Source organism: Nymphalis io, chromosome 20 (assembly GCF_905147045.1).
Source record: "Nymphalis io chromosome 20, ilAglIoxx1.1, whole genome shotgun sequence".
In the NCBI taxonomy this organism is placed as follows: domain Eukaryota; kingdom Metazoa; phylum Arthropoda; class Insecta; order Lepidoptera; family Nymphalidae; genus Nymphalis; species Nymphalis io.
The window spans coordinates 4,047,600-4,071,894 of NC_065907.1; the positions used below are offsets into that span (position 1 = coordinate 4,047,600).

Below are 24,295 nucleotides of genomic sequence, written 5' to 3' on the forward strand. Positions count from 1 at the left end.
GTGCTGGATCCGCGCCTGGATACTATGTACGCAAAGTGTAAGTGAAACAGTTATTTTAAAAACATATATTTCTTTATAAAACATACCTAACACATTCGATAGATGGCAATCATTGATATCGAGTAACTCTTTAATAAAAGACAACTTTCCGTTGACTATTTGCCCCGTCATTCAACATTTACGATGCGGCCGCATCTGCGCTATTTATAATGCAACGGCGATAGCGCACCTGGCGAATATATCGATTTTTTTATTAATATGCTTCTACTGACATTAATTCTATGGCACGAGAAATGAACAAGTTAGAGAAATAAGCAAGTGTTCATATTTAACTCTCAAGATTATTAGTAAAGTTTTTTTTTAATCTGAAACATCTATGGGTAGGCTATGGGGCTATGGGAGTGATACCGACTCGTATCGTATACCGTGGCGGCAAACGACCGCTCTCTACTCTTATATGAATAGGTGGCGCGTGAAATTTTACTTTTGTGTTTGTACTACATTGCTATATATTATTATTATAATAAGAAAAGTATATTAATTGATTTTCTTCAATAATTATAAATTGTTTAGAAAACTACCAAATTCGTTGTTTCAAATCTAGCGGGCGTCGCGTAAGACACATTTTTTATGGCTTTTGATAATGCAGTTTCAGTCCACAATAAATCTGGTAATGTTAAAGCTTTGTGTAATAGTAGAAACAAATAATATAAACCAATCATTTTAAATAGAATTAGGAGAGATGCAGGAGAGGTTGATCGGTTAGACCTAGAGCGTAAATTACCATATATATATTTACTGGTAGTAGGGCTTTGTGTTCATCTAGGTAGGTACCACCCACTCATCAGATATTCTATCTCAAAACAGCAGTAAGGTACAGGCACAAAGGACACAACATTCTAGCCATGATTGGTGGCGAACTAACAATGTACAGAATGGTTAATATTTCGTACGTCAATGTCTATGAGCAGCGGTGACCACTTACCAACAGGTATATGCCCGACCACTTAACTTCATTTTACATAATTTCACACGCGCAAACATACCAGTCAAATACGACTATCGTTTAAACAACGTTGTTCTAGGGCGGCAATTTACTATCAAAGACTTAGGAGTCTTGATGAGTGATAACCTGAGCTTTAACGACCATATTTACAATATTACAAAAACGGCATACAAATCCCTAGGTTTTGTTTTGAGGCAGTCAAAATACCTTGAAAGTGTTGCTGCGGTCAAAATTTTGTACAACCGTTTTGTCAGAAGCACGTTAGAAAGTAACTCAGTTATTTGGAGTCAACATGAAGTAAAATACAAACTCATGGTGGAGAAACTCCAAAAGAAATTCTTGAGGTGGCTTTACCACAAGCAATACGGATTCTTCGTAGGGTATCCTTATTGTAATCCTAGTTTATTTATACAAGGAATGACAGGATACGATTCCCTCGAAGTGCGAAAACATATGGCCTTGCTAAGCTATTTCTTCCTGTTACTCAGGGGTACCATTTTCAATCCCTCAGTGTTAGAGCTAATATCATTGAACGTTCCTGACAAATACACTCGCGCTCGTCGACACAAGCTATTTGCCTGGCTGTCGATTGGTATTGGTGAGCGAGTCGCCTTTGATACGCGCGTTGACTTTGCTCAATGGTGTCCTGGCCTGGAATCCAAGCCTCGACGTGTTTAACTCATCACCTGCTGTATTTCGCAAAACGGCAGCGGAATACATACAAACAATAATAATTAAGGAATAAGTGTATTAATTAAATAAGTAAATGCTTTAGGTTTAACCTGTAATGTTTACTTATATTTTGTAAATAAATAAATAATGATATATTTTATTACGACTTCATATACCATTAAAAATCCATCTGGTTGGTTACTGGTAAATGCATAGATATAAAACGAAAATATTTTAATTTCTAGCTATTAATTACAACAATAATTTCCGGACGGATTTATTTTAAATAGTTTGAAATACGACGGATTTAACATTTTTAATAAGTAAATATAAAGAATATTATTTATATTTATTTCGTCTATATATTTGTAGATATGTGAAAGTTATATACCATATTTTTTTTCATTTAAAATGTATGTATTAATGAACGTATTATATACAATGCGTATTTGTTTTTTATTTTATGTATTATAAAAATGACTGTACATACCTTAAAATTAAATGAATAAAATTAACAAACTAATTTTAAAACTATTCCATTATCATGAATTGACATTTGTGTTTTCTAATAAAGTTTCTAATGCATTGATTAGAGTCGTGTTAGTATAACAATTCTTCAATAGATGGCGCTAAACTTGACTTTTATGAAAGCGAGAATAAAATGAATTTTGTTTACATTGATTGTTCATGAATAAAATAGTTTCCCACGGCGACTATTATAAAGGCAATGTATAGAAAACAACAATATATCTACGTATAACATTATTGCAATCGCTCTCGGCTTTCCAAGAAGGTTACACACACAGGCGAAAAGTTTTATGCAGATTATGTATTGTAGAGAGCCCAACTGTTTTTTACGAAATATTTTGACTAACTAAACAAATTATAAATATGGTTATTTATATTTATCACATAAGTATATAGTCAATGAAATATATGTTCATGTTTCAGAAATTAAAAAATAATATATAATTATTAGACTAAATAATAAATAACTTTTCCTAAAATTATTATATGAATTAATAGATTAAATTAAAATATCTAAGCAGCGAACTGAAATTGACTCTGAAAACAAATGGTTTTTACAAACGTGCAAAGTATGACAATAAATTATAGCCATTATTTAATTATAATATTAAAAAAAACACCATTAAATGGACTGAATGGCCATTAGAATGGCTCTAAAAATACCATTAAAATGTACTGAATGGACATTAGAATGGCTCTAGACGCTTTATACTCTGTCGTTAACGCACACAAACAACAATGCATGCGCGCGAGTTACTGCGTAGTCTCAGCACGGAGACCGGAGCAGTTTCGGTGTAATTTTGACGGCGTCCATATTCACTGAGTGATTTCGGTATTCTATAACATTATTTATTGTTGTTTTGCGTATATTTGTGTACTAATTAAAGAATAGTGGTAAGCTACATAATATTATCTTATTTTTTTAGTAAATCTATTCTATTTCATTTATATACAGAGTTATTACTTAATAATCATAGGTATGTTTCATATTGTGTTGAAGAATTTAAAACTACTCGTGTGGAAACTAGACTAACATTTTTAAACACGCATCACTATTTAACGATTATAGTTTATTTTAAATTAAATGTTTACTTTTTCAAATAACAAACAATGTTACGTCAAATTATATTTTGACAGTTTAAAAAAAATGTAATTTTTTTTTAATTAATTTATAAATTATAGATTGTACTACATGTAATTATTGTCATAGATAATATAATAACTTAAACTATTTACAACGTTGCCACACCGAAGATATTTATTGATATGCTAATAATGATAATAATTTATACCTATCTATACCAGATGCGATGGGGTCCCCTTTTGCACACGAGTTGTGTAACTTGTGTATCTATTGCAATTCCAGAGATGTAACAAATATGGCGGCTTGACAGTTTTACGGTAAAGAATAACTAGAAGAGAATAGCTCTGAGGTGTTAAATATTATTGCAATTAAGCAATCATTAATTAAAAATATATCGGCTAACTGCAAGAAAGCATTAATTGTGTTAATAATAAAAAATATTCGTCTCTATGATTTGTATGCACACACAATTTTATGTACAACATTATAAATACTTTTAACAATAAGTATTATTATCGGTGTTAATTATTTAAGTAAATAGTTAATGACATTCGTAGAACTCAATTATATTTTTTTTATAATTAACGAGTTCTTGGAGTTAGTTGACGATATTTTTCTTATGGCGTTTATTTCATTCTATACGTTTAAATAACAAGTATTTTATTGCCAATAACTATAAATGTTTTAACAAATTTTGTGCAAATAAGCCTAGGTTGGTACCATTCATTAGTTACTCTACCGTCAAAAGTCGATAAAGTTTCACTTGCTGGTAGATCTTTTTGCAAGCCCGTCTGAGTGGGTACCACCCACTCATTAGATATTGTACCGCCAAATATTAATACTCTGAAGGGTGAGTGAGCCAGTGTAATTACAGGCACAAGGGTCAAGTTAGTTCCCAAGGTTGATGGCGCATTGGCCATACAGTGTCAATGTTTATGGAAGTAGGTCCGCCTGGTTTTTTCATAAAAAAGTACTCATTCCTTGTATATATTGCAATGCGTTTCTAGTTTTAAGTGAGCCTATATAATTATGTGTACAACGGATATAACATTGTGGAAACCGTGATTAGATACGAGAGGTTAAAATAAACCTTGATTCGAAATTAATATTTTATAACTATCCAGGTAACCTACCATCGAGTTTTCCATCCAATTACAAAATAATGGCCGTCCAAAATGCAACATAAATAATTTCCGTTAATACATTTCATATTTGAGGAAAACATATATACGTTCCAAGTACATATTATGCCAAATTTATTTGAAATTTATATGTAAAAGGGTCAAAACTCCTAAAATGGGCGCCATGTTTTAATTAACAATTGAAATTTTACCATCCTTGCATATAAAATGATTAAATAACTATGACTCATTACCTATATATACGTAAAAAATAACTACATTGTTAAAAAGGATATATATATACATACAAATATATGTAATACTAATAATAAAACACACTTATACAATACTTACTGCCTCGTTGGTCGAGTGGATAGATATAAGGCCGCTGACCCGGAGGTACTGGGTTCAATTCCTAGGTCGGGACAATAAAAAAGTTATTGGGCTTTTCTGTCAGAAATTTCTCAGTACCAGCCCGGGGTCTGGGTGATGGAAGTGTATGAACTGTAATGAACTCTTTCCGGTCGTGTCGGATAGCCGTCCCATCGGATTATGATAGCTAGGGAATTGAGAGTGCACCTGTGTTTGCGTTCGTGCACTATAATATGTATTGCGCAGTTGGCTAATCTCTCTTAAGATGGAGGATCTGGAGAACCTTACAATAGTTAGTTTTTTTTTTTTTTTTTATAGAATAGGAAGGCGGACGAGCATATGGGCCACCTGATGGTAAGTGGTCACCAACGCTCTTAGACATTGGCATTGTAAGAAATGTCAACCATCGCTTACATATCCAATGCGCCACCAACCTTGGGAACTAAGATTTTATGTCCCTTGTGCCTGTAATTACACTGGCTCACTCACCCTTCAAACCGGAACACAACAATATCAAGTATTGCTGTTTTGCGGTAGAATATCTGATGAGTGGGTGGTACCTACCCAGACGAGCTTGCACAAAGCCCTACCACCAGTAACCAGTAGTATTGTGTATTAATATTATAGTAAAGTATTGAGCAAAGGGACTAAACATCTTAGTTCTCAAAGTCAGTAGTGCATTGTAAAGAATGTTTAATAAATGACTATTAAACATCAGGTGGCCCATTTGGCAGTTTTATCCATTTTAAATAAGAAAAAACACATTATTTACTATTAAATGAAATCTATTGACAGTTCTCTCTGCTTATTTTTATTATTTCGTAAACTTCAAACTCAACGCAAATTCTAAATTACTTATTCTGTACTCTCATTGATTTCAAGTTTGCTAACAAAATATTATCATATAAAAAAACTTTTTAATGTAAGGCTGTTGTATTGCTGTAGCTGGAGATGCCACAATCGACTTTTACTATTCAATAGGTATATAACGTTCACTAATAATCAATTGACAACTTAAAATACGTTTTTGCAGTGCGATTCTGTAAGAACTCACATCATTACTTACCCTTGAAATGTTGATAACCGACGTACGGTGATATACTACTTTGATGCGTATATTCTTGATATGTTATAATTATTATGGTCAATGTCACATGTCACTTTCTGACGTTTCACGACCATTTTCTGCGGTGAGTTTCGATTTTGTACTAAATAGCCTTACTGGCTATTGGTCTATTAATTTTATTTATGCGAAAACACGGGTCAAAATGCTTTAATGTCTTTACTATTTACTTTAATATTTACTCGCTTGATAGAAAATACAAAATCTCGTCGAGCTATCTATAAAGATTTATGCAATAGCTTCGCACGCGTCACTTGTTTTCTAAAGACAATATAGAATGATGGTGACGATGATTGACAAAAGACAATGACACTGCAAATTATTCTAATGAAGTAACATTGAATGTGACCAATGCCCGATTTCGGCCACGGCGGCCAATCTCAAGATAAATCAGCTAACTGCGCAGGACATATTATAGTGCGAAAACAAAGATGCAATCTCTATTCCCTTACTCTCATAATCGCTTAGAACGGCACTCCAACCCGATCGGTAATAGTTCAGGGGCCAAGGTGTACGGTTTTACGTACTTTCCGAGGCACAGGAGTGCCTCATACAACTTCCAGACTTCGGTCTACAACTGATATTTATATATATATATTTTAAATTGCCTATATATTGGAAGTACCGAGACACGGCAGTGATTAGAACCCAAGAATCTTAACCGATATTTGCGTGTTCATAACCAAGCAAGCATCACTGAATTTTCATGGGCTTGTAATTAATCTCATGCTGAGCGGTGGAGGAAAAAAACGTAACTCAACCTGCACGTGTTGGATAAAAATCCACCACTTGCATTGGAGTAGTGTGGTGGAATTATGTCCAAACCTACTTTTCAAAAGGATAGAAAGCCCAGCTGTGAGACATTTTCATTTACCTTACTTTACTGCATATACTTAGACTGGAGGCAATGAAACATTCACTGATATATCAACGGAGATTACTAGAATTATTCTCTAAGAACTGGAAACTCGACGTATAACTCGATCGTAAAATCAGAAAGTGATTCTGACATTTTCTCAATAACTGTAATATTTAAAAGACACATTTTACTATATAGTCGTCTTTGTTCTTTATAGAATATCTTTGGATAGCTAAGTGGCTCCGTCATTTCCCGCTGGCGAAGGCGGTGACAATATTTCGCAAGAAATTCGATTTCTATTTATATAAAATCTATTTTGTTATTGAAAATATATGAATGAGGTCAGTTCCTCAAGGATGTTTGAATTGATTAGCTTCTCATTCATTCGTTCATTCATTGAATCCCAATTGATTGATGACAACTTTAATGGACATTCTAATAACCATAGATACCTATTTTTACTTGTAATGACTTTTAACGTGTCAAGTAAATAAAGGATAATTATAATTATATATGATAAAATAAAATAAAGACAAATCTGAAATAAAAGATTCTCTTAGTAACAGCCTGTAAATGTCCCACTGCTGGGCTAAGGTCGTCTCTCCCTTTTGCTGCAATGCAGGTTAGATACACATGTGGCAGAATTTTAGTGAAATTGGACACATACAGGCTTCCTCACGATATTTTTCTTCACCGCCGAGGACGAGATGAATTATAATCACAAATTAATTTTGAAAATTCAGTGTTGCTTGCATAAGTTTGACACCGCAATCATCGGTTAACATCACGCGTTCTAACCACTGGTCCATTTCCGCTCACAGACAAACAATATATTTTTATTCTTATTTTTTATCAGAAAATTTGTAACGCTTAATTAAAATTCTGTCTGTAAATGTCCCATTATTGGGCTAAAACATTTCCTTTTAAGGGGTTATTATGTTTAAAAGTATTTTTAATTCTACATATTTTATCCACAGATAATGAAAATCTTGAAAAAAGCTTTTTGTAGCGGAGAAAATCTTCGTGTGAAATGTTTCATCATCGGATACTTGAACCTAGTGAGTAAAATATTTTATGACTACATTACATTTGCAACAATAACTACAACAATGCTTTTTAAAATAGTATTATAAATGTAAAAGTGAGATAGTTTATTTATTTGTTGTGCTATCATATTGTACTTCACTGATCATCATAAAAATTTGCAATCATATTGTCAAGGACACAGGAAAGAACATAAGGTACCTAACAATTGACTCCAACACGAACGAAGCGTCCGTCTTAGATATGATATTAAACGGTTTATTTTATTTAAATTTTACAATGTAATAAATATAAACAATCAACAAAAATAAAAAAAAATTGTTGTCACAAATAATCATAAAATGCAAGTCCTTACTTGGGATCAAAATATTAAACACAAAAGCTTAGGAATAGTTGAGTCGTATTTATATTTGTGTTTTTATTATGATGAAACGATCGCATCGTAATTTATAAATATTCATCGTAAATTAAAAAATATATATTTTATTAAATAATTATTACGTGTGAGTAAAAAACTAGAGTAATTTTATAGTTTCTTGTCTGAGATATTCTTTTTAGTCTTACAGTCTGAGTAACCAAATGAGGCGCTACGATCGCACGATGCCCGATTTTTATAAAAAATGTATATGTATATAACATTTGACTTCCATCCAAGATTTGGCTAAATTAATACTTAATACATAGTTAAGAGGAAATACTACGATAAATATTGCTAAATAAATAAGTAACAACTTCGATAAACTCATTCGTCAAATATAATATTAATTGTATAATGTAACTAGCTGAGCTGACCCGTGCCCACTTCGTTGGGCGGTAAACATTTTTACTTGTGGTTCGGTTAGTGTTGAGTGCTATGATTTATTTCCTGACTGTCAAAAGTCGCGTTGGCCAACCATTAATAAATTGTCTCGCGTATTAGATATTTTAAATTATGTCTTAAACTATGCAACCAAAAAACATATCGTAAAAACCAATTTTATCTAAATAAAATTTCCTTGGTGATAAGCAATTTATTTCTAGATAGATTGACGTGTTGTCTATGAAAAAAACTGTCTAATAGAAATATCACCGAATAGATTACGACACGGCCACGGTTCCATATCTATGTCGTATTATCTCTTTAACCATTCGTCAAATTATATGCAGTAAAGGGAAACGTATTTTGTTTTAAACACTTGAGACGATAAGTTTACTTATTTTTGATAAGAATTCATAATTGTTGATAATATGACCTAACGATTTAAATTATTTTTTTTATATAAAAAAACTACTTTTTGTGACTTAAATATAAAAGTTAGACATATGCTGTCGCTGACTTTTTTATTGGCATTATTAAGCTCTACAACTTCTCTCTAGAACTCAATCATATATCTCTCATCGAAAAAGGAGCGTTCGTGAGAAATGTTTTCGTTCGACCGTTTTTTCTCCGACGTACTTTGCAAATCCGACTACCACGAAATACTTTTCATTTTTATGGGTTATAATATATAGCCTATGACACTCACAAATAATGTGGCTTTCTATTGGTAAAATAATTTTCAAAATCGGTTAAGTAGATCCGGAGATTACCCCCTACAACCTCACAAATTTTACCTCTTTATAATATTAGTATAAATGTACTAATATTACATTATACAATTAATATTCCTGCCCCCCTTCCCTCATAAGTCTACGCGTTCTGGCTTTCGATGTCACAGCCTAACTTTGACATCAATTCCATCGCGCACAAAGACATTTGGCAACTCCTTTTTTTGTCGCACTTCCAAAGATGGAATTCCTTACCAGCTCACGTGTTCCCCTCCTCTTACAAGCCGGGTTCCTTCAAACGAGGCGTGAAGAGGCATCTTGCGGGCCGGCAAGGCGGGTCGGCTAATACATTCTTCCCGACTATAAATATATATGTAGATTTATTTTATCATTTGTATTGTATGACGGTAATGTGTGCTTCAATGTGGAATGCTACAAAAAATATCATATGAAATTTACCGAACTTATAAACGCCACAATTACTAAAGCAGGGATAGGAAACGCGTAATGCGTAATTCCAAAGTGTGAAAAAAAACGGTCAGAAAAGTAGACTAAAATACAACAAAATAACTACCTTCTTATTTAATTAATGGCTTGAAAAATAATATAAAAAATTGATTATATATTAACATTCTCGTATCGGTAAATAACATTCCGCATAAAGATCAGGAAGAGTTCTAAATTAAAATCTTAAAAAAATCGTAAGCGATACCAAAAAAAAATATTGAGGCGCCTGATCTCTTGGGTCGTATCGGAGTGACATCCAATTGGACCACATTAGGGTATTACACAGTGCCCTTGTGATTGAGCGCGCACAGTTGCAGTATAATATCTTTGTCATTAAAAATTACCGCTGTACCCGATACCGGTCAGGTCATATATTACATTAAGTATGTGATTGTGGCTATATCAATTCATTTCCAATAAGTCACCCACATCAAACAAACCTTAATTGACTTAGATAAACATATCAGCTTCATAGTCTAAACACGTCTCAACTTAAATTTGTCTTACAGATACAATAACATTATGATAATACTCGTTTTATGTTTGTATGTTTAGATAAAGCTTATCTCAAATACGTCTACAATAATTTGCGTGTAATTATAAAAAGAAATGATTTATTTCTTCACTTTTATATTATCATGTGTGCCAAATGAAATATTAAAAATAAATATTTTTATTAAGTTTATGTAGAAAAGAATCAAAAAAGAAACTACTGAGTTTCTTGACGGTTATTCTAGGCGGAATCTATATTCCGAAACAATGGTAATTTAAAATTTAAATTTAAATCAAAATATCGATTTAAATGTGCTCCTAAAAGCTTACATAAATAATATCTAGATTCTTGATTTTCTTCATGTGCTGGTTGCCTCTCGTCGGTGCAATTGCTTTATTGTATTTAGATAATCCAAGATTGTGACCAGATATGACGTTTTATAGAATGATGATGTCCTCCTGAGTGAATTCGGCTACGATGGAGTTCAAGAGAAATTAACCAACTGATCAGGACATATTACAGAGCATACACATCCACAATATTCTCTCACTCTTCTTATCTGATGGGACGGCAGTCCCACACCTGCGGGCTGCTGCTGAGAATATTTGACAGCAAATTCCAATAACTTTTTATCGGCTCGACCTTGGCTGTGAATCCAAGAACTCCAGATCTGCGGCCGTATATCTAGCCACTACACAAACAAGGCAGTCAGTCATTATTTTATGGAATAATAATATGTTGAATCATGCACTTAGCATAACTCCTTATCGTTTAGTAGGTGTACATTTCAGCAATTACAACCATTCTATGGTTCAAATTTCATGTCATTGTTCGCAGATCGCCAGTATCATTGACATCGGTTGTCATGTTCTCATTGTGGCTATTGTATCCAACGGCTTTCAATGTGATGTTGACAGAGATATCGTAAGTTTAAATAGTTACCTTGTATTTTACTGGGAATGAATTAAGTCTTGATAAGCATTGTGCACCAGAATGACTGTACAAGACGACAGAAAAGCGTTAAAATATTACCAGAGTTCAGTACTTATTCAATACTTTTGTTTAAATATTTGGTATGTAACGTCTAGATGACCAGCCAAAACATAACAAAAGACATAAATATTGTCATTAAAATTCATGTAAAATGTTTCATTTCGACAAAACTCAGATGAGCTACTCTCAAAAGTAGTCGCATTATCAATGTTAGCATATTATTTGAGCGACTTAATTCAAAAATCTAGTTTTTATTTTTAGCTTCGATCTATCGACTGGCCATGGCTGGAACCATTATTGCTGATCGTGAATATCGGTACTCATGGCTTTTACCCATTTCCTCTCATCCTCCCCTCCTACAACAACTTCCACGTTGACTATATGCCTATCCCGACACAACCTAAATGCTATCCTGGGATGCTGCATCTTTATTTGATTGACATTCTCAATTGCTTGATCAATGTCATTTGGCTCCAATTCGTGGTTTCGTTTATCTCCGCTGTTCACAAGGTAATTATGAATATTTTAAATGTTTTTTTAACCATTTTTAAAAATAGTTTTTATATCATTTTAGATTTACACATATATGTTGTTTTTTTTAATAATGCCCTGATATAACGCCATTTGGCAGTGAAGTCTCAAATTTCTAAGTAGATACGACGTAACTAGAAATGAAATCTACTATGAATTTTGCTAATTATCTTCAAACATTCTTAGTAATTTGCTACTTTTTAAAATTATTATACCTTTAGATATTTAATATTTATTATAATTTTATATTTGTAGAAAGATCCAGAACCAATGCGCATGTTCTTTGGTCTGTCTTTGGTGAAACTTGTGCTCCAGGTTATGTATTTCTTCGCCCGGCCCAACTTCTCCAGAGACTTATCCACGGAAGCCTATTATTTCATCAGTGCTTTGGATGCCTGTAAGTCCATATTTAGATTCCTTTTAAATTTATAATGGGAAGCCACGAACCTATGAGTCATCAGCTTGTAAGATATCACCGCTTTAGATATTGGCACTGTGCGAAATTATAATTTTTACACTAAAATTCAGATTGTGATACTGATTGTTGGCAAAGGTACGGACAACACGTCTAGACAACACGTCTGTGAAGATAAAATTATAAATAGAAAAAAAAAACTTTGACACTATGGATTTTGGAAACAGCAATCACTGATAAATGGATGGATACCAATCCAGAAGAGTTTGCATACCTTAATAAAAATCCCATCTAGTGAATGTTTCGCATTACTTATGGATGCTGGAATGATCATTTATATTATTTATAAATGAATGTAATATAATTTTATTTGTACTAAAAACAATTGTTAGTTTAATTAATAATGGTGTTTTAATTATAATTTTTTGGCTACTTTTACTAAAATCCCGGGACTTGCGTGCTTGGTGATGCCAAGTATGAAGATTATTTCTTGAAATTTCATATTTCTGAATTTTTCCTAAATTGGATTGGGTACAGGCCAATAAAACTGTTTACAAAATGTTTTTTTTATAGAGTAGGAAGGCGGACGAGCATATGGGCCACCTGATGGTATGTGGTCACCAAGGCCCTTAGACATTGGAATTGTAAGAAATGTCAACCTTCGATTACATAGCCAATGCGCCACCAACCTTGGGAACTAAGATTTTATGTCCCTTGTGCATGTAATTACACTAGCTCACTCACCCATTAAATCGGAACACAACAATATCAAGTACTGCTGTTTTGCGGTAGTATATCTGATGAGTGGGTAGTACCAACCCAGACGAGCTTGCACAAAGCCCTACCACCAGTAAAATAATTGTATTATTTTTTATAGGCATTGCAATAATCTTCTTGATGATCATCAACGGATACGTAGTTCAACTACGTAATGAGAAATTACAGAAGAACACCGACCAGCCACCACCTTACATCGAATGCCTCATCAACGGACCTCAAACGCGAGTTGACGAAAAAAGGGACGTCGTTCTAGTTGTTGAAGAGAAAAAACCTGAATCACCTCACGAAACGGAGTCACTGGAAAGATGTTGATCTGATAGCTTTTAAAATTTCGTTGGTTCAATTACAAACCGCGTATCTATAATTTATCTATAATTTTTCAAACCAGAATTTAAATTCGTAACAGTTACTTTATGATACGATGATCATTTCCTATTAATATTATAAATTCATTTTTGTATGCTTATTTCTCAATCATGCTCGGAAGGCTGGACCGACTAAGCGTAGAAGTCGATTGGTAAACAAATGCCCTTGAATTAACTTCGGTTTATTTTAATTATTAATAAATAAAATAATTACTAAAGTAACGGTTGCTTCTAGATTATTTTATAAATAACACACAGATTATTATAAACTTTCATTCCAAAATAATAAAAAATCTATTGTCGTGTTAAGTTTTGCATGTAATAGTTACGAAGTTTGGTACTTTAACCATATCTAATTGTAGTAGTATATAGGTCGAGTTAAACGATGTAAGGGTTTAAACAGAACCGGACTTAGAGGTCCAAGTCACTTTGACATTTAAAGCCCCCCCCTCCCCATTCCTAAGCGGTTAGAGTAAAATTATATTTTGACTGGGTGAGGCCCCTCGACTAGACAGTCGCCGCACCTCACCTCACCAGTCCGCCGCCTCCCCTAGGCCGGTGCGTTATAAGCCTGGGCATAAATCTAGGACTGGGTATAAACACCAAATATAAATGTTCTTTGATTTTATATGTTTCTTATAATCTATGTATTTATTTTAATTAATATGTGATTCAAATAAACTATTTACGCCTCAAGTTCTCTTTACGCGTTTGTTAATATAAGCACATGACTAAACTACATACAGTATATAAAATATAACGTTATATGTAAGTTAAATTGGTATATTGAAATACATATAAGAAAGAATAAATGGTATTATTTTTCCTTTAGATTCATTCGTCTATAAAATATTTTGTTTCCCGAGTAGTAGTCACGGATCGGTTTTTTATAGCACATGTTTTTTTTAGTGACATTCGTATTTAAGAGGGTGTTTGATTTTGCGTTATCAATGAAGGTACCCCGCGTAGACCTCGCACCCTGTGTCCTGTGTTTAAGGTGAATAAAGGAGATATTGAAGCGATGTGGTACGTGACGCTTACGAGACAAATGTGTCTACCACACACCCAAAGTTATTTTATTTGCGGGAAGATAAATAGTGTCCATTAATGAAATGAAGCCCTGGATCCAGATAAATTCGATCGCGGGCCAACACAAATCACTGTATAGATCGGAGGGCCACCGAAACAGCAGTAAGGTTACCGAACAAACACAGTTCGGGAATTCCCAGAATAGTAAGTAGCAGAAAACTGTTGCCATACAAACAAATATTTTATTTTTAATGTAATGACTTACGGCACTGAATACGAGTCTTTTGAATCAGTCGTTCAAATAAATAAATACTGAAGTCTTTGTAGTAAGTAATATATCAATAAGTAACAGCCCGTGAATGTGTCCACTGCTGGGCTAAGGCCTCCTCTCCCTTTTTTAAAGAGGTTTGGAGCTCACATTACGGCAGTAATACGGGTTGGTGGAATAAACATGTGGCAGAATTTCAGTAAAATTTGATACATGCAGGTTTCCTCACGATGATTTCCTAAACCGTCAAGCACGAGATGAGTTATAATCACAATTTAAGCACATAAAAATTTAGTGGTGATTGCCCGGGTTTGAACCCACGATCATCGGTTAAGATTCAAGCGTTCTTACCACTAGGCCATTTCGGATATTAAGTAAGTAAACTAATTTAAAGTGGAATAAACTAATTATAACATTTTAATTAATTTATTTGACATACCATAAAAATAATGTAATTTTACCCAAAAATATCAATGGAAAATTCGTGTAATTATGGTAGATTAGAAACATATTCACGCTACAAATAAACCAATTGACTGTCAACAACTTCAAGTTTTGTACAACAAACAAAAAAAAACAGAACGAAAATTACTAATTGCAAAGCTAATTTTTCAATAGAATTTCTTTAACATGTTAGACAAGGTTTTTTTATGTTACACTCGGAAGAAAACATGGCATTTATAATTATTATATAATTCTAATGAAGATTTTAATTTTTTTTTGTGAGTCAAACAGTAATTCATCGGCTTGGTAACTAAAAATAAATGCGGTCAGAATATATTTGTTGATGGTAATTTCAATGATTAGTTTTGCTAAAGTGGAGCTTTATTGCACTAATAATATTTTCTTACTACAGCGTTAGACTACTAGCTTTTCAAACCTTAGGTCGGACCAATAAAAAGTGTTTGGATTTCCTACTCCATTCATTGGGTTATTCTCTTGTCAGCCCAGAATCAGGGGGTTTACAGTGTTTTGTGTGTGTGTTTCCAAAAGCTGTTATTCGTCTGAACTATACCGTTTCAGACGAATGATGGAATAGCGAGTGCTTATGTGCTCATAATATTTCCTGCGCAGTTGTCTAGTTTCCCTTGATAACTAATAGTAATCTTTTATATGTAATTACCTGACCCGGGGCTCGTACCCAAGGTCTCGGAATTTCCAGCCTCATAAACTTACCACTATACCAACGGGGTTGCCACATAGATAACACTATATGACACACACGGTTTCTGTGTAACATTGAATAAAACACAACAAACAGTTTAGCTTAATTTAAAACCTACATGCACAAAAAATTAGGAAAAACGACGTTTGTGGTTTAAGATCCACTCGACCGATTTTCATCCTCATCCCGTTTGAGTTAATTACATTATTTTTCGCTATGTCAATACACGCATTCAATGTTACAGCATTCAAAGGTTTTTTCAGGAGTTACACCAATGACAGCGACCCCATTTATCATCTATTTTAAGGATAAATTAATTTGTCCTTATTTACTTTATGTGCATTTTAATTTTACGTAATCGTGCCTCGTAATCGTGCGTAAGCACTGCCTATTGATTTTACCGTGAATATTCGAACTATCCACATGATCTCTTCAGGAAATTGGTGTTGACACTCCCGTTCTTCGACATGCATCATATTATTAGATAAAGAGCGGCCACCGTGAGTGAGGCTTTTGTTTTTAAAATATTTAAATTATATTTCGATTGCCAGCAAAATTCAATGTTGTCAGGCGATTGTCTATAAGTCAACCTCCTACACTGCAGAACCTAAAATATTAATTATGATGCTATTAATTATTGTGATGTTATTAATTATAAATCTAGAAGTAAAGAGAAATTCTAATGCGACAGACAATCAGACCGGCAATCGATCTTCCTTAGCGTAAGCGTGGCGTCCAACATAGCGCGGCATCCATGGCTGTATCACAAAGAGGCAAACGTGTATTAGTGATTAAGGTAATTAATATATAGTATAAATAGATATAGATTTCTTATAGTATATAACACACTACAAAATTGCTACGTACAGAGATAAACATAATATTCACTTTTTAGCCACGTGCCCCATCGATTAATAGCGATTTATTACAGACCACTTTAGAGATAGAAATTTGCAAGGAATGAGATAAGCAGGTGATATAGGCAACTACCGCCAAACAACAATAAAGTTAGTGTTGTGTTTCAATATTAAAGATGAGTCAGACGGCGTTATTACACATGGACACAACATCTTAGTGCCCTAGATCGGTGGCTCATCAGCAATGTAAGGAACGGTTAATATTTCTTACAGCGAAAATGTTTATGGCCAATCGTACCATGAGGTGGCCCATTTGCCCATCCAACGATCTATTTTATCATAATAAAATAAAGAATAAAGACACTGCCAACATGTCAGTGGACTTTGATAGTTTTGATTAAAAAAAACATACAAATATAATACAAAACATACAATTTTACCGGTGGTAGGGCTTTCTGCAAGCTCGTCTGGGTAGGTACCACCCACTCATCAGATATTCAAACCTGGACTTATTCTACCGTAATTCAAAACAGCAGTACTTGTTGTGTTCCGGTTTGAAGGGTGCGTGAGCCAGTACAATTACAGGCACAAGGGACATAACATCTTAGTTCCCACGGTTGGTGGCGCATTGACAATGTAAGCGATTATATATGTAATTTCTTACATTGCCAATGTATATGGGCGTTGGTGACCCCTTACCATCAGGTGGCCCATTTGCTCGTCCACCTACCTACAATATAAAAAAATACAAAATCGTATATATACTCATACAAACATACATAATGTGCTAAAGAGCTAAATACTTTAGCACATACACTAATTTCAGCTTCAACGAATGCTTATTCTGGATGCGTTCATTTAATTTTCCAGCTTAGTCGAGTTTCCAAATTACATGCAGTACGTAGCAATGCGATACGAGGCGGAGAATAGGACAAGTTTAATTGAATAACTTGGAATTTGAAAGTTTTTTTTTAAATACAAATTTAATTAATTTCTATGTTAATACATAATAGTATAATTATATTCGAGCCGAGATGGCCCAGTGGTAAGAACGCGTGAATCTTAACCGATGATCGTAGGTTCAACCCGGGCAAGCACCACTAAATTTTCATGTGCTTAATTTGTGAGGAAACCTGCATGTGTCTAATTTCACTGAAATTCTGCCACATGTGTATTCCACCAACCCGCATTGGAGCAACGTGGTGGAATAAGCTCTAAACTTTTTCCTCAAAAAAGAGGAGAGGAGGCCTTTAGCACAGCAGTGGGACATTCAAAGGCTGTTACGGACGGATAATTATATTGTCTTCAAATTTCGTATGAATATAAAGTGTATCTTGTATCGTAGAGATAGGTCGTGTGTTGAAAACTGAACGAAAAAAAATTTATATAAATAATACATAGATTTCAGCTACCACGCACAAAATATCTTTACAAAACAATCTTTAACATACCTACACTATTTGTTCATTTTAGATCATTTTGTTCTTACAATTTATATTTATGTTATTTTGATTTGTACATCTTTATTAAAAGAAAACTAAAGTAGCCGTACCTAATGAAATATATATAAATATATATATTTACTTCATGTTACTGACGGCTCAGCATTCTCATCCAATGTCATTATAACATACATAATTCATCGTGCTATTTTTTGTGATCGAAGTTTTTACCATAGTTTAATTAAGGTTGTTTAAATTAAAATTAACAATTTTAATATAAAAATACATCAATAAATGAACGAAAATAAAAAAAAATAATAAATTACTAATTTGTGTAACAAATAAATAATAATAAAAATTTTAAATGACACTTCTAACTCATGCGAGATTTCGAGTCAAAAATCTAAGATTATAACGTCGATGAGGTGTAAAGGTATTAAACAACGTGAATTAATTTTCAAAATAATGTGACGAGACACCGGTGAAAATTTACTGGAAATCTAGGTTACCTTTATAAATTTTAGCACTAACCGAAAATATCTCGTTATTTCCTTAATTCGCGCGAACTTGCCGTCTTTGTCATCTAAAATGCAACCTCACCTAAAGAAAACATCTCTAAAGTACATAGCTGCCGACGTTGGCATATTACCTACTTAACTCTATAATAATGGTATTCGCGGTGAGGTTACCATCGAGGAATGTCACCAAAAGTTAAACAGTTTCAAAGTGAAATGAATTTTAAGCCTTAAATATAGAGTTTATTTTTCTTTCCCGGTTTGTGTTTGTATTGGTTTAAAGTTTTGGTATCCTGTATTAGTCTGGAACATTTCCAAATGTTCTAAATCCGCTGTGGTAAGCGCGTACAGACGATACCTGTGATAATGTGCCTTTATTAATTTCTGAATATGTTTCTGCATTTCTGTTCCTGTATAGCAGTATTATTTAAGTTTCACAAACTCTAAAAGCAAATTGGTCACATATTTATGTAACAACTGTAAACATCCATTGCTTAAGTCAACACGCTTGTTGTATTGGATTTACTGGGCCAATTTTAGTATATTTTATAATAAAACGCAAATAATCAGGAAAAATTGTAAGAGAGGAGTTATTTCAAAATAATCTGATATAATTAAATAAAGCGTGCGAGCGAGCGTGATCGCCACTTTTTCAAAGCATCCGCTTCAATTATTGGTTACAGGGCTTTTAATAAATAATAATTTATTTGATTATTAAGTAATCTTGCAGGATAGTTACCTGACGAATCTAATTAGGTACTAAAATTTTATCGACATAAGTTCAAAAGAGTGACTATCGATTTTCTTGCTGATGGATGAACCTTTTTTCCGTTGGAAAAATGCGTTTACGCGTTTCCCCCACATGAGATCCATCTCTATGGAATGGTACTGATGCCACCATGCAGCATACTCAATCAGGGTGTGACGCACCGTGTCTGTAGGCGCGCCGCACTCGGGGCTGCAGGAGGGAGCGACCTCCCGCCTTGCTATCCAGTGCAGATACCTACCGAAGCAACCGTGCCCGGTAAGTACCTACGTCAGCCTGAATGTGAGTGTGCCGTGACTCCGTTCCAGCCACCAAGCAACTCAAGTGGGAACGGACCGCCTCCACTGTCGCCAGGCCTGCCGAGGGGGACACCATGTCCTCCTCCCACCTGCGAATCAAGGTTCGCTGGGCTAGAACTCTCACCGCTATGACTCCCCGTGGTCTCCGCAGAAGAGCCTTGTTACGAGCGGTGAGAGCTTCCATCCAGACGGGTGCACCATACAGCGCCATGGAGCGCACCACACCAGCGTATAAACGCCGAGAAGGTGTTTGCGGCCCTCCTTGTTGGATGATGTATGAACCTGTTGAAGTTATCACCAGTTCGAAAAGTGGATTTTTACGCCTCAAACCAGTAGAAGTGTAACAGTCTCAACAGATTTGTTAAATGATGATTCAAAAGTGCGTGAGAAAAATATACTTCTATTTCGAATTTGAAAAATTATTTTTATGTCATTTAAAAGTCAAAGAGTTTTTTTTGTACGGTCTTGTTGTGGAGTTAATAGTAGAATAGAAGTGATACGGCACATTAGAATCCATGGATGTTATAAAAGCTGGGTAAGCTGGTTGACGAAATATCAAATGCAATGGCAAATATCTGGAATGTTACCTAAAATCGAATTGAATGATTGAAATTATACCGAAAGCTTAATATTATCCAATCGCTCCGTGTGAAATAAGCGTGGGTTCCGTAACTGAGAATATCCATTCTAGAAGTAATCATAGATATGCCTACTCGATACTTTAAATTGTAGTATCGAGCACTAGATTGTGAATATCAAAGTATACATGCCCGATAGCTATATTATGATCATGACAACAACAGACAGCTTTCTTGAAGATGATAGTAAACCTTGATAATGTTTTATTTATTTATTTATTTAAGGAAAACAACAGCATATAATACAAAATACAAGCATTAAAAATAAAAAATACAAAAAATAGAGCCAATTACTGTTTTCCATTGAGTTATGCAAACTTAATATCAGTAAACAGAAGTAGCAACACACAGTTTTGGTAAAAAAAAAAAATGTAAGTAACAAAATATCTATAAAAAAAAATACAAAATAAATAAAATAAAAAAAAGAATGAATATAAATATAAATTTAAATTAGGCGGCACAGACTATGTTGTGGATGGGTGTCGTAGTGCTAACTGCACTGTTGTTTTGTGTGTGTATAAGTAGGTAGGTAGGTAGTAGGGAAGGTTGTATTTATGTGTTTAAGTGTTTGTATGTATGTGTTTAGGTGTATGTAAATTTTGTATGAGTTTGAATGGTTAAGTAGAATTTTGAGCCGTGAGAATGTCTTTTTTAAATGATTTAATCGACCGATGAAAGATGTCGATGTGCGAGTATTTATTATTATATAGTGTGAAAACGCGCGGCAATATAGAGTTTGCAGCGTAACGCGAATTGGATAAAGGGACGTGTAACAGATTCGAATATGCATAACGAGTTCGCTTGTTAGGTACATTAAGAAGAACGCGCGAGCGCAACTCAGGCGAGTCTAGCTTACCAGAGACCAAATCATATAGAAATATCATATCTAAAGTTTCACGTCGATCTTTCAAGCTGGATATGCGATAAAGATTAGAAGCATCCCTGTAGTTTGTGTTACTGTAAGTTTTAAAGTTCAGATATTTAATAAATTTCTTTTGTATGGCCTCAACTCCTTCGATGTATTTAAAAGATTGAGGATTCCAAACACAACTAGCATACTCTAATATGCTTCTCACATAAGAGAAATAGGCTATTTTTAGACAATTAATGTCGCGAAAAGGTTTGCATGTTCTATTTATAAAACCTAGTAGTTTATAGGCCTTATTAGTTATATAATCTATGTGATGATTAAATAGTAGTTTCGAGTCTAGGAGAACGCCTAAATCACGAACCAGGTTGGTATTCTTTAAAGGAACGCCATTCATAGTGTAACCATAAGTATGTGTATTTATTTTTCGAGTAAAAGTAATTTGCGAACATTTATTTACGTTAATGGAGATCCTATTCATTGTATAATAATTACATAATCTATCCAAATCACTCTGAAGTAATAAACAATCTTCTATTTTGTTAATTTTTCTATATACTTTTTTATCATCGGCGAACATTAAGAAGTTTGAATATTTAAAGCAAGCACCAATTTATTTTTTTAAAGTAATTGTTAAAGTATTTCTATACACTTTCATAAAATAGAAGAGAATAACGTGTGCAGAAGCGCCTTTAAGATCTAATTTGAATACAATGTTTCACATATATGTGTACTCATTTTTTTTTTTTGAGGCATTTCTATTTCTGAAAACTATAAATAACAAACAATACAATATCGTTGCAACCTTTCCTTTAAGTATCAACTTTTGAATAAATTTACAACGAAAATCAAGCCTTTATTCCAATTAACATCAAAGCCTTTTACTTTTATGTTAATAAAATTTTCACCTTTACTGTGCTAATATTAGTTCTAGAAATGTTATAAATAATTAAAATTTAACGTATTGTTAAAATTTTTATTGTAGCTATGGTATATATACCAGCCAAGATACATATAAATTGTTAATCAAAGTTTGTAACTGCTATAAGATTGTTTGATGTGCATTTATTTTGTGTTTATAATTCATCTCGTGGTTTGTGCTGAAGGAAATCATCCCAAAGAACTGTACGTGTCTCTGAATAAATTCAAAGACTCGCATATCCATTAACCCGCAAAGCCAGTGTATGGTACGGTTGATCCTTATTAATTTTTAAATGTATTTTTGATTTGACTAAATTCGACCAATCAATAAAAAAATACGGAGTTTGATAAATTGTAAACACAGAAATCAGCATCGATCAAAATGCCATCAAATTGTTTAAAATATCTAAACAAGCGGTAGCGTATCAAGCCACGTTCAAGCTAACAGAACTGGCGAGCAAAACCGTGACTAATATTACACGAACCATTTGGAGCCACTTTTGACCCCCTCATAACTCAAAAATTATTTCATATAAACATGTCCAATTGGGCTCATATATTTAAATTCGTGAGAAACATATGTGCTACAAATTTCAAAAACACTGATGAATGATGATGAATGATTATTAAGATATTAACGTCCAAAAATCATTATTTTTATCAATGACTGACCTATAGATCAAAACTCTAACCCAGTTTCTGATGGCCTAGAAAGTTCAAATTTGGCATCCAAATTGGTAGTTGGGTGAATACAAAGGAACAAATCAGAAACTGGTAATTCTCTATCATTTCAAATTTTTCAATTAATTGATTTTATTATGAACACTTACTTATAGTGCCTGTAATGTAAGAATCAGCAATCACAATTGATGGCAGCCGGTCTTTATGGTCTTAAGGTCATGATTTTAAGGTCATCACGTTAATATATAACGAGTGGAATACCACCCTTAATTTTTTTATCCAAACATATCAGCTTTAGTACTTATAACTAAAAGTTAATCGACTTTCGTATTTTTTATGCTAATAATAATTATTTATAAGTAATAATCTTACACGATTGATTTGCGCTAAATATTGAAATAATAATTAATACTAAATCCCAGTTAATAAGGGGATGTCTTAATACAAGTACCTCATTACAAGTACATTTGTTTACGTCATTTATTGGTTGATATTATGTAATTAAAAAAAATATTAAGTCGGTCCTACTATAGTCGGATGAGACTGAAATCATGTTTTTTTTACCTAGAACAATAACCTTATTTTCCAATGCTTAATAGTAACTTTTGTTGTTTCACCTAAGCCGGTATGTGAACTGAAAAGTGACAGCCTGTTAATGTCCCACTGTTGGGTTAAGGCCTCCACAGCAAATGCAGGGCCTAAGCAGGTTTCCTCATGATGTTTTCCTTCTGAATGAAATTAGTGAATTATTATAAACACAAAAACAGTTCGTTTAAATGCGACACGTCCTAACCATTAACCACTATCTTGGCTATACGCCGATACAAAAAGTAATTTTTAGGTATCATGAAATAAAATGTTATTTTTTTGCATTATTTTAATACAATTATATCTGACCGGCAACGTACCTGCAGGCGCTCGGATTGCAGGTATTTATGGGCGGTCACTTTACATCAGGTGAGTCGTTTGCCCCCTCTTATATAAAAAAAACCTCTTATTCAGCCCTTTAATAGAGATTATAATTTTTAAAGATAATTTTGTTTTTATTTATTTTTACTTATATTTATTGAAACAAAATTGCAAAATAAACTTTAAATAATATAATTAATGAAATAAATCAACAAAAATAAAACATTATAGTAAAAATCTAAGTATGAGTACATCAAATTTGTTTTTACTAGATAAGGATTTGTAGCACTTTGTGTAACTACCGGATTTCTCACGGGCAAAGACAGACCCATTGCCGCATGCCGCAGAGATTAGCTGTAACATCAACCGGGTACGATCGTGTGCACAATATATAACGGGACACTATAAATACTCGAATTGACTACGCAGTTTTTATTAAAGTATTAAAGTTAGTTTTTAACTAAGTTTTTGATAATTTTTTTTTGAAGGTTAGTGTTCTAAAATTGATTCTGACCTT

At 33.5% G+C, this 24,295-nt stretch overlaps 1 protein-coding gene across 3 annotated transcripts; it reads left to right on the forward strand.

The window, feature by feature from the left end:
* Window positions 1-2,949: 2,949 nt before the first annotated feature.
* Window positions 2,950-14,250, forward strand: LOC126776588 (uncharacterized). 3 transcript variants are annotated; one of them, XM_050499231.1, is made up of 6 exons: window positions 2,950-3,100; window positions 7,743-7,823; window positions 11,174-11,260; window positions 11,591-11,839; window positions 12,116-12,257; window positions 13,153-14,250. In XM_050499231.1, the coding sequence occupies exons 2-6, from the start codon at window positions 7,746-7,748 to the stop codon at window positions 13,365-13,367; spliced, it is 771 nt and encodes a 256-aa protein (XP_050355188.1). In that variant the 5' UTR covers window positions 2,950-3,100; window positions 7,743-7,745; the 3' UTR covers window positions 13,368-14,250. The 3 variants fall into 3 exon arrangements, with proteins under 3 accessions (XP_050355188.1, XP_050355189.1, XP_050355190.1); XM_050499232.1 differs by having other exon boundaries at window positions 2,971-3,097; XM_050499233.1 differs by having other exon boundaries at window positions 2,987-3,038.
* Window positions 14,251-24,295: the final 10,045 nt, after the last annotated feature.

Coding starts and splice junctions, on each gene's coding strand:
- LOC126776588 (XM_050499231.1), top strand. CDS start 7,746: ATGAAAATCTTGAAAAAAGCTTTTTGTAGCGGAGAAAATCTTCGTGTG. Junction 11,261..11,590: donor GTGATGTTGACAGAGATATC/GTAAGTTTAAAT, acceptor TTTTATTTTTAG/CTTCGATCTATCGACTGGCC. Junction 11,840..12,115: donor TTATCTCCGCTGTTCACAAG/GTAATTATGAAT, acceptor TTATATTTGTAG/AAAGATCCAGAACCAATGCG.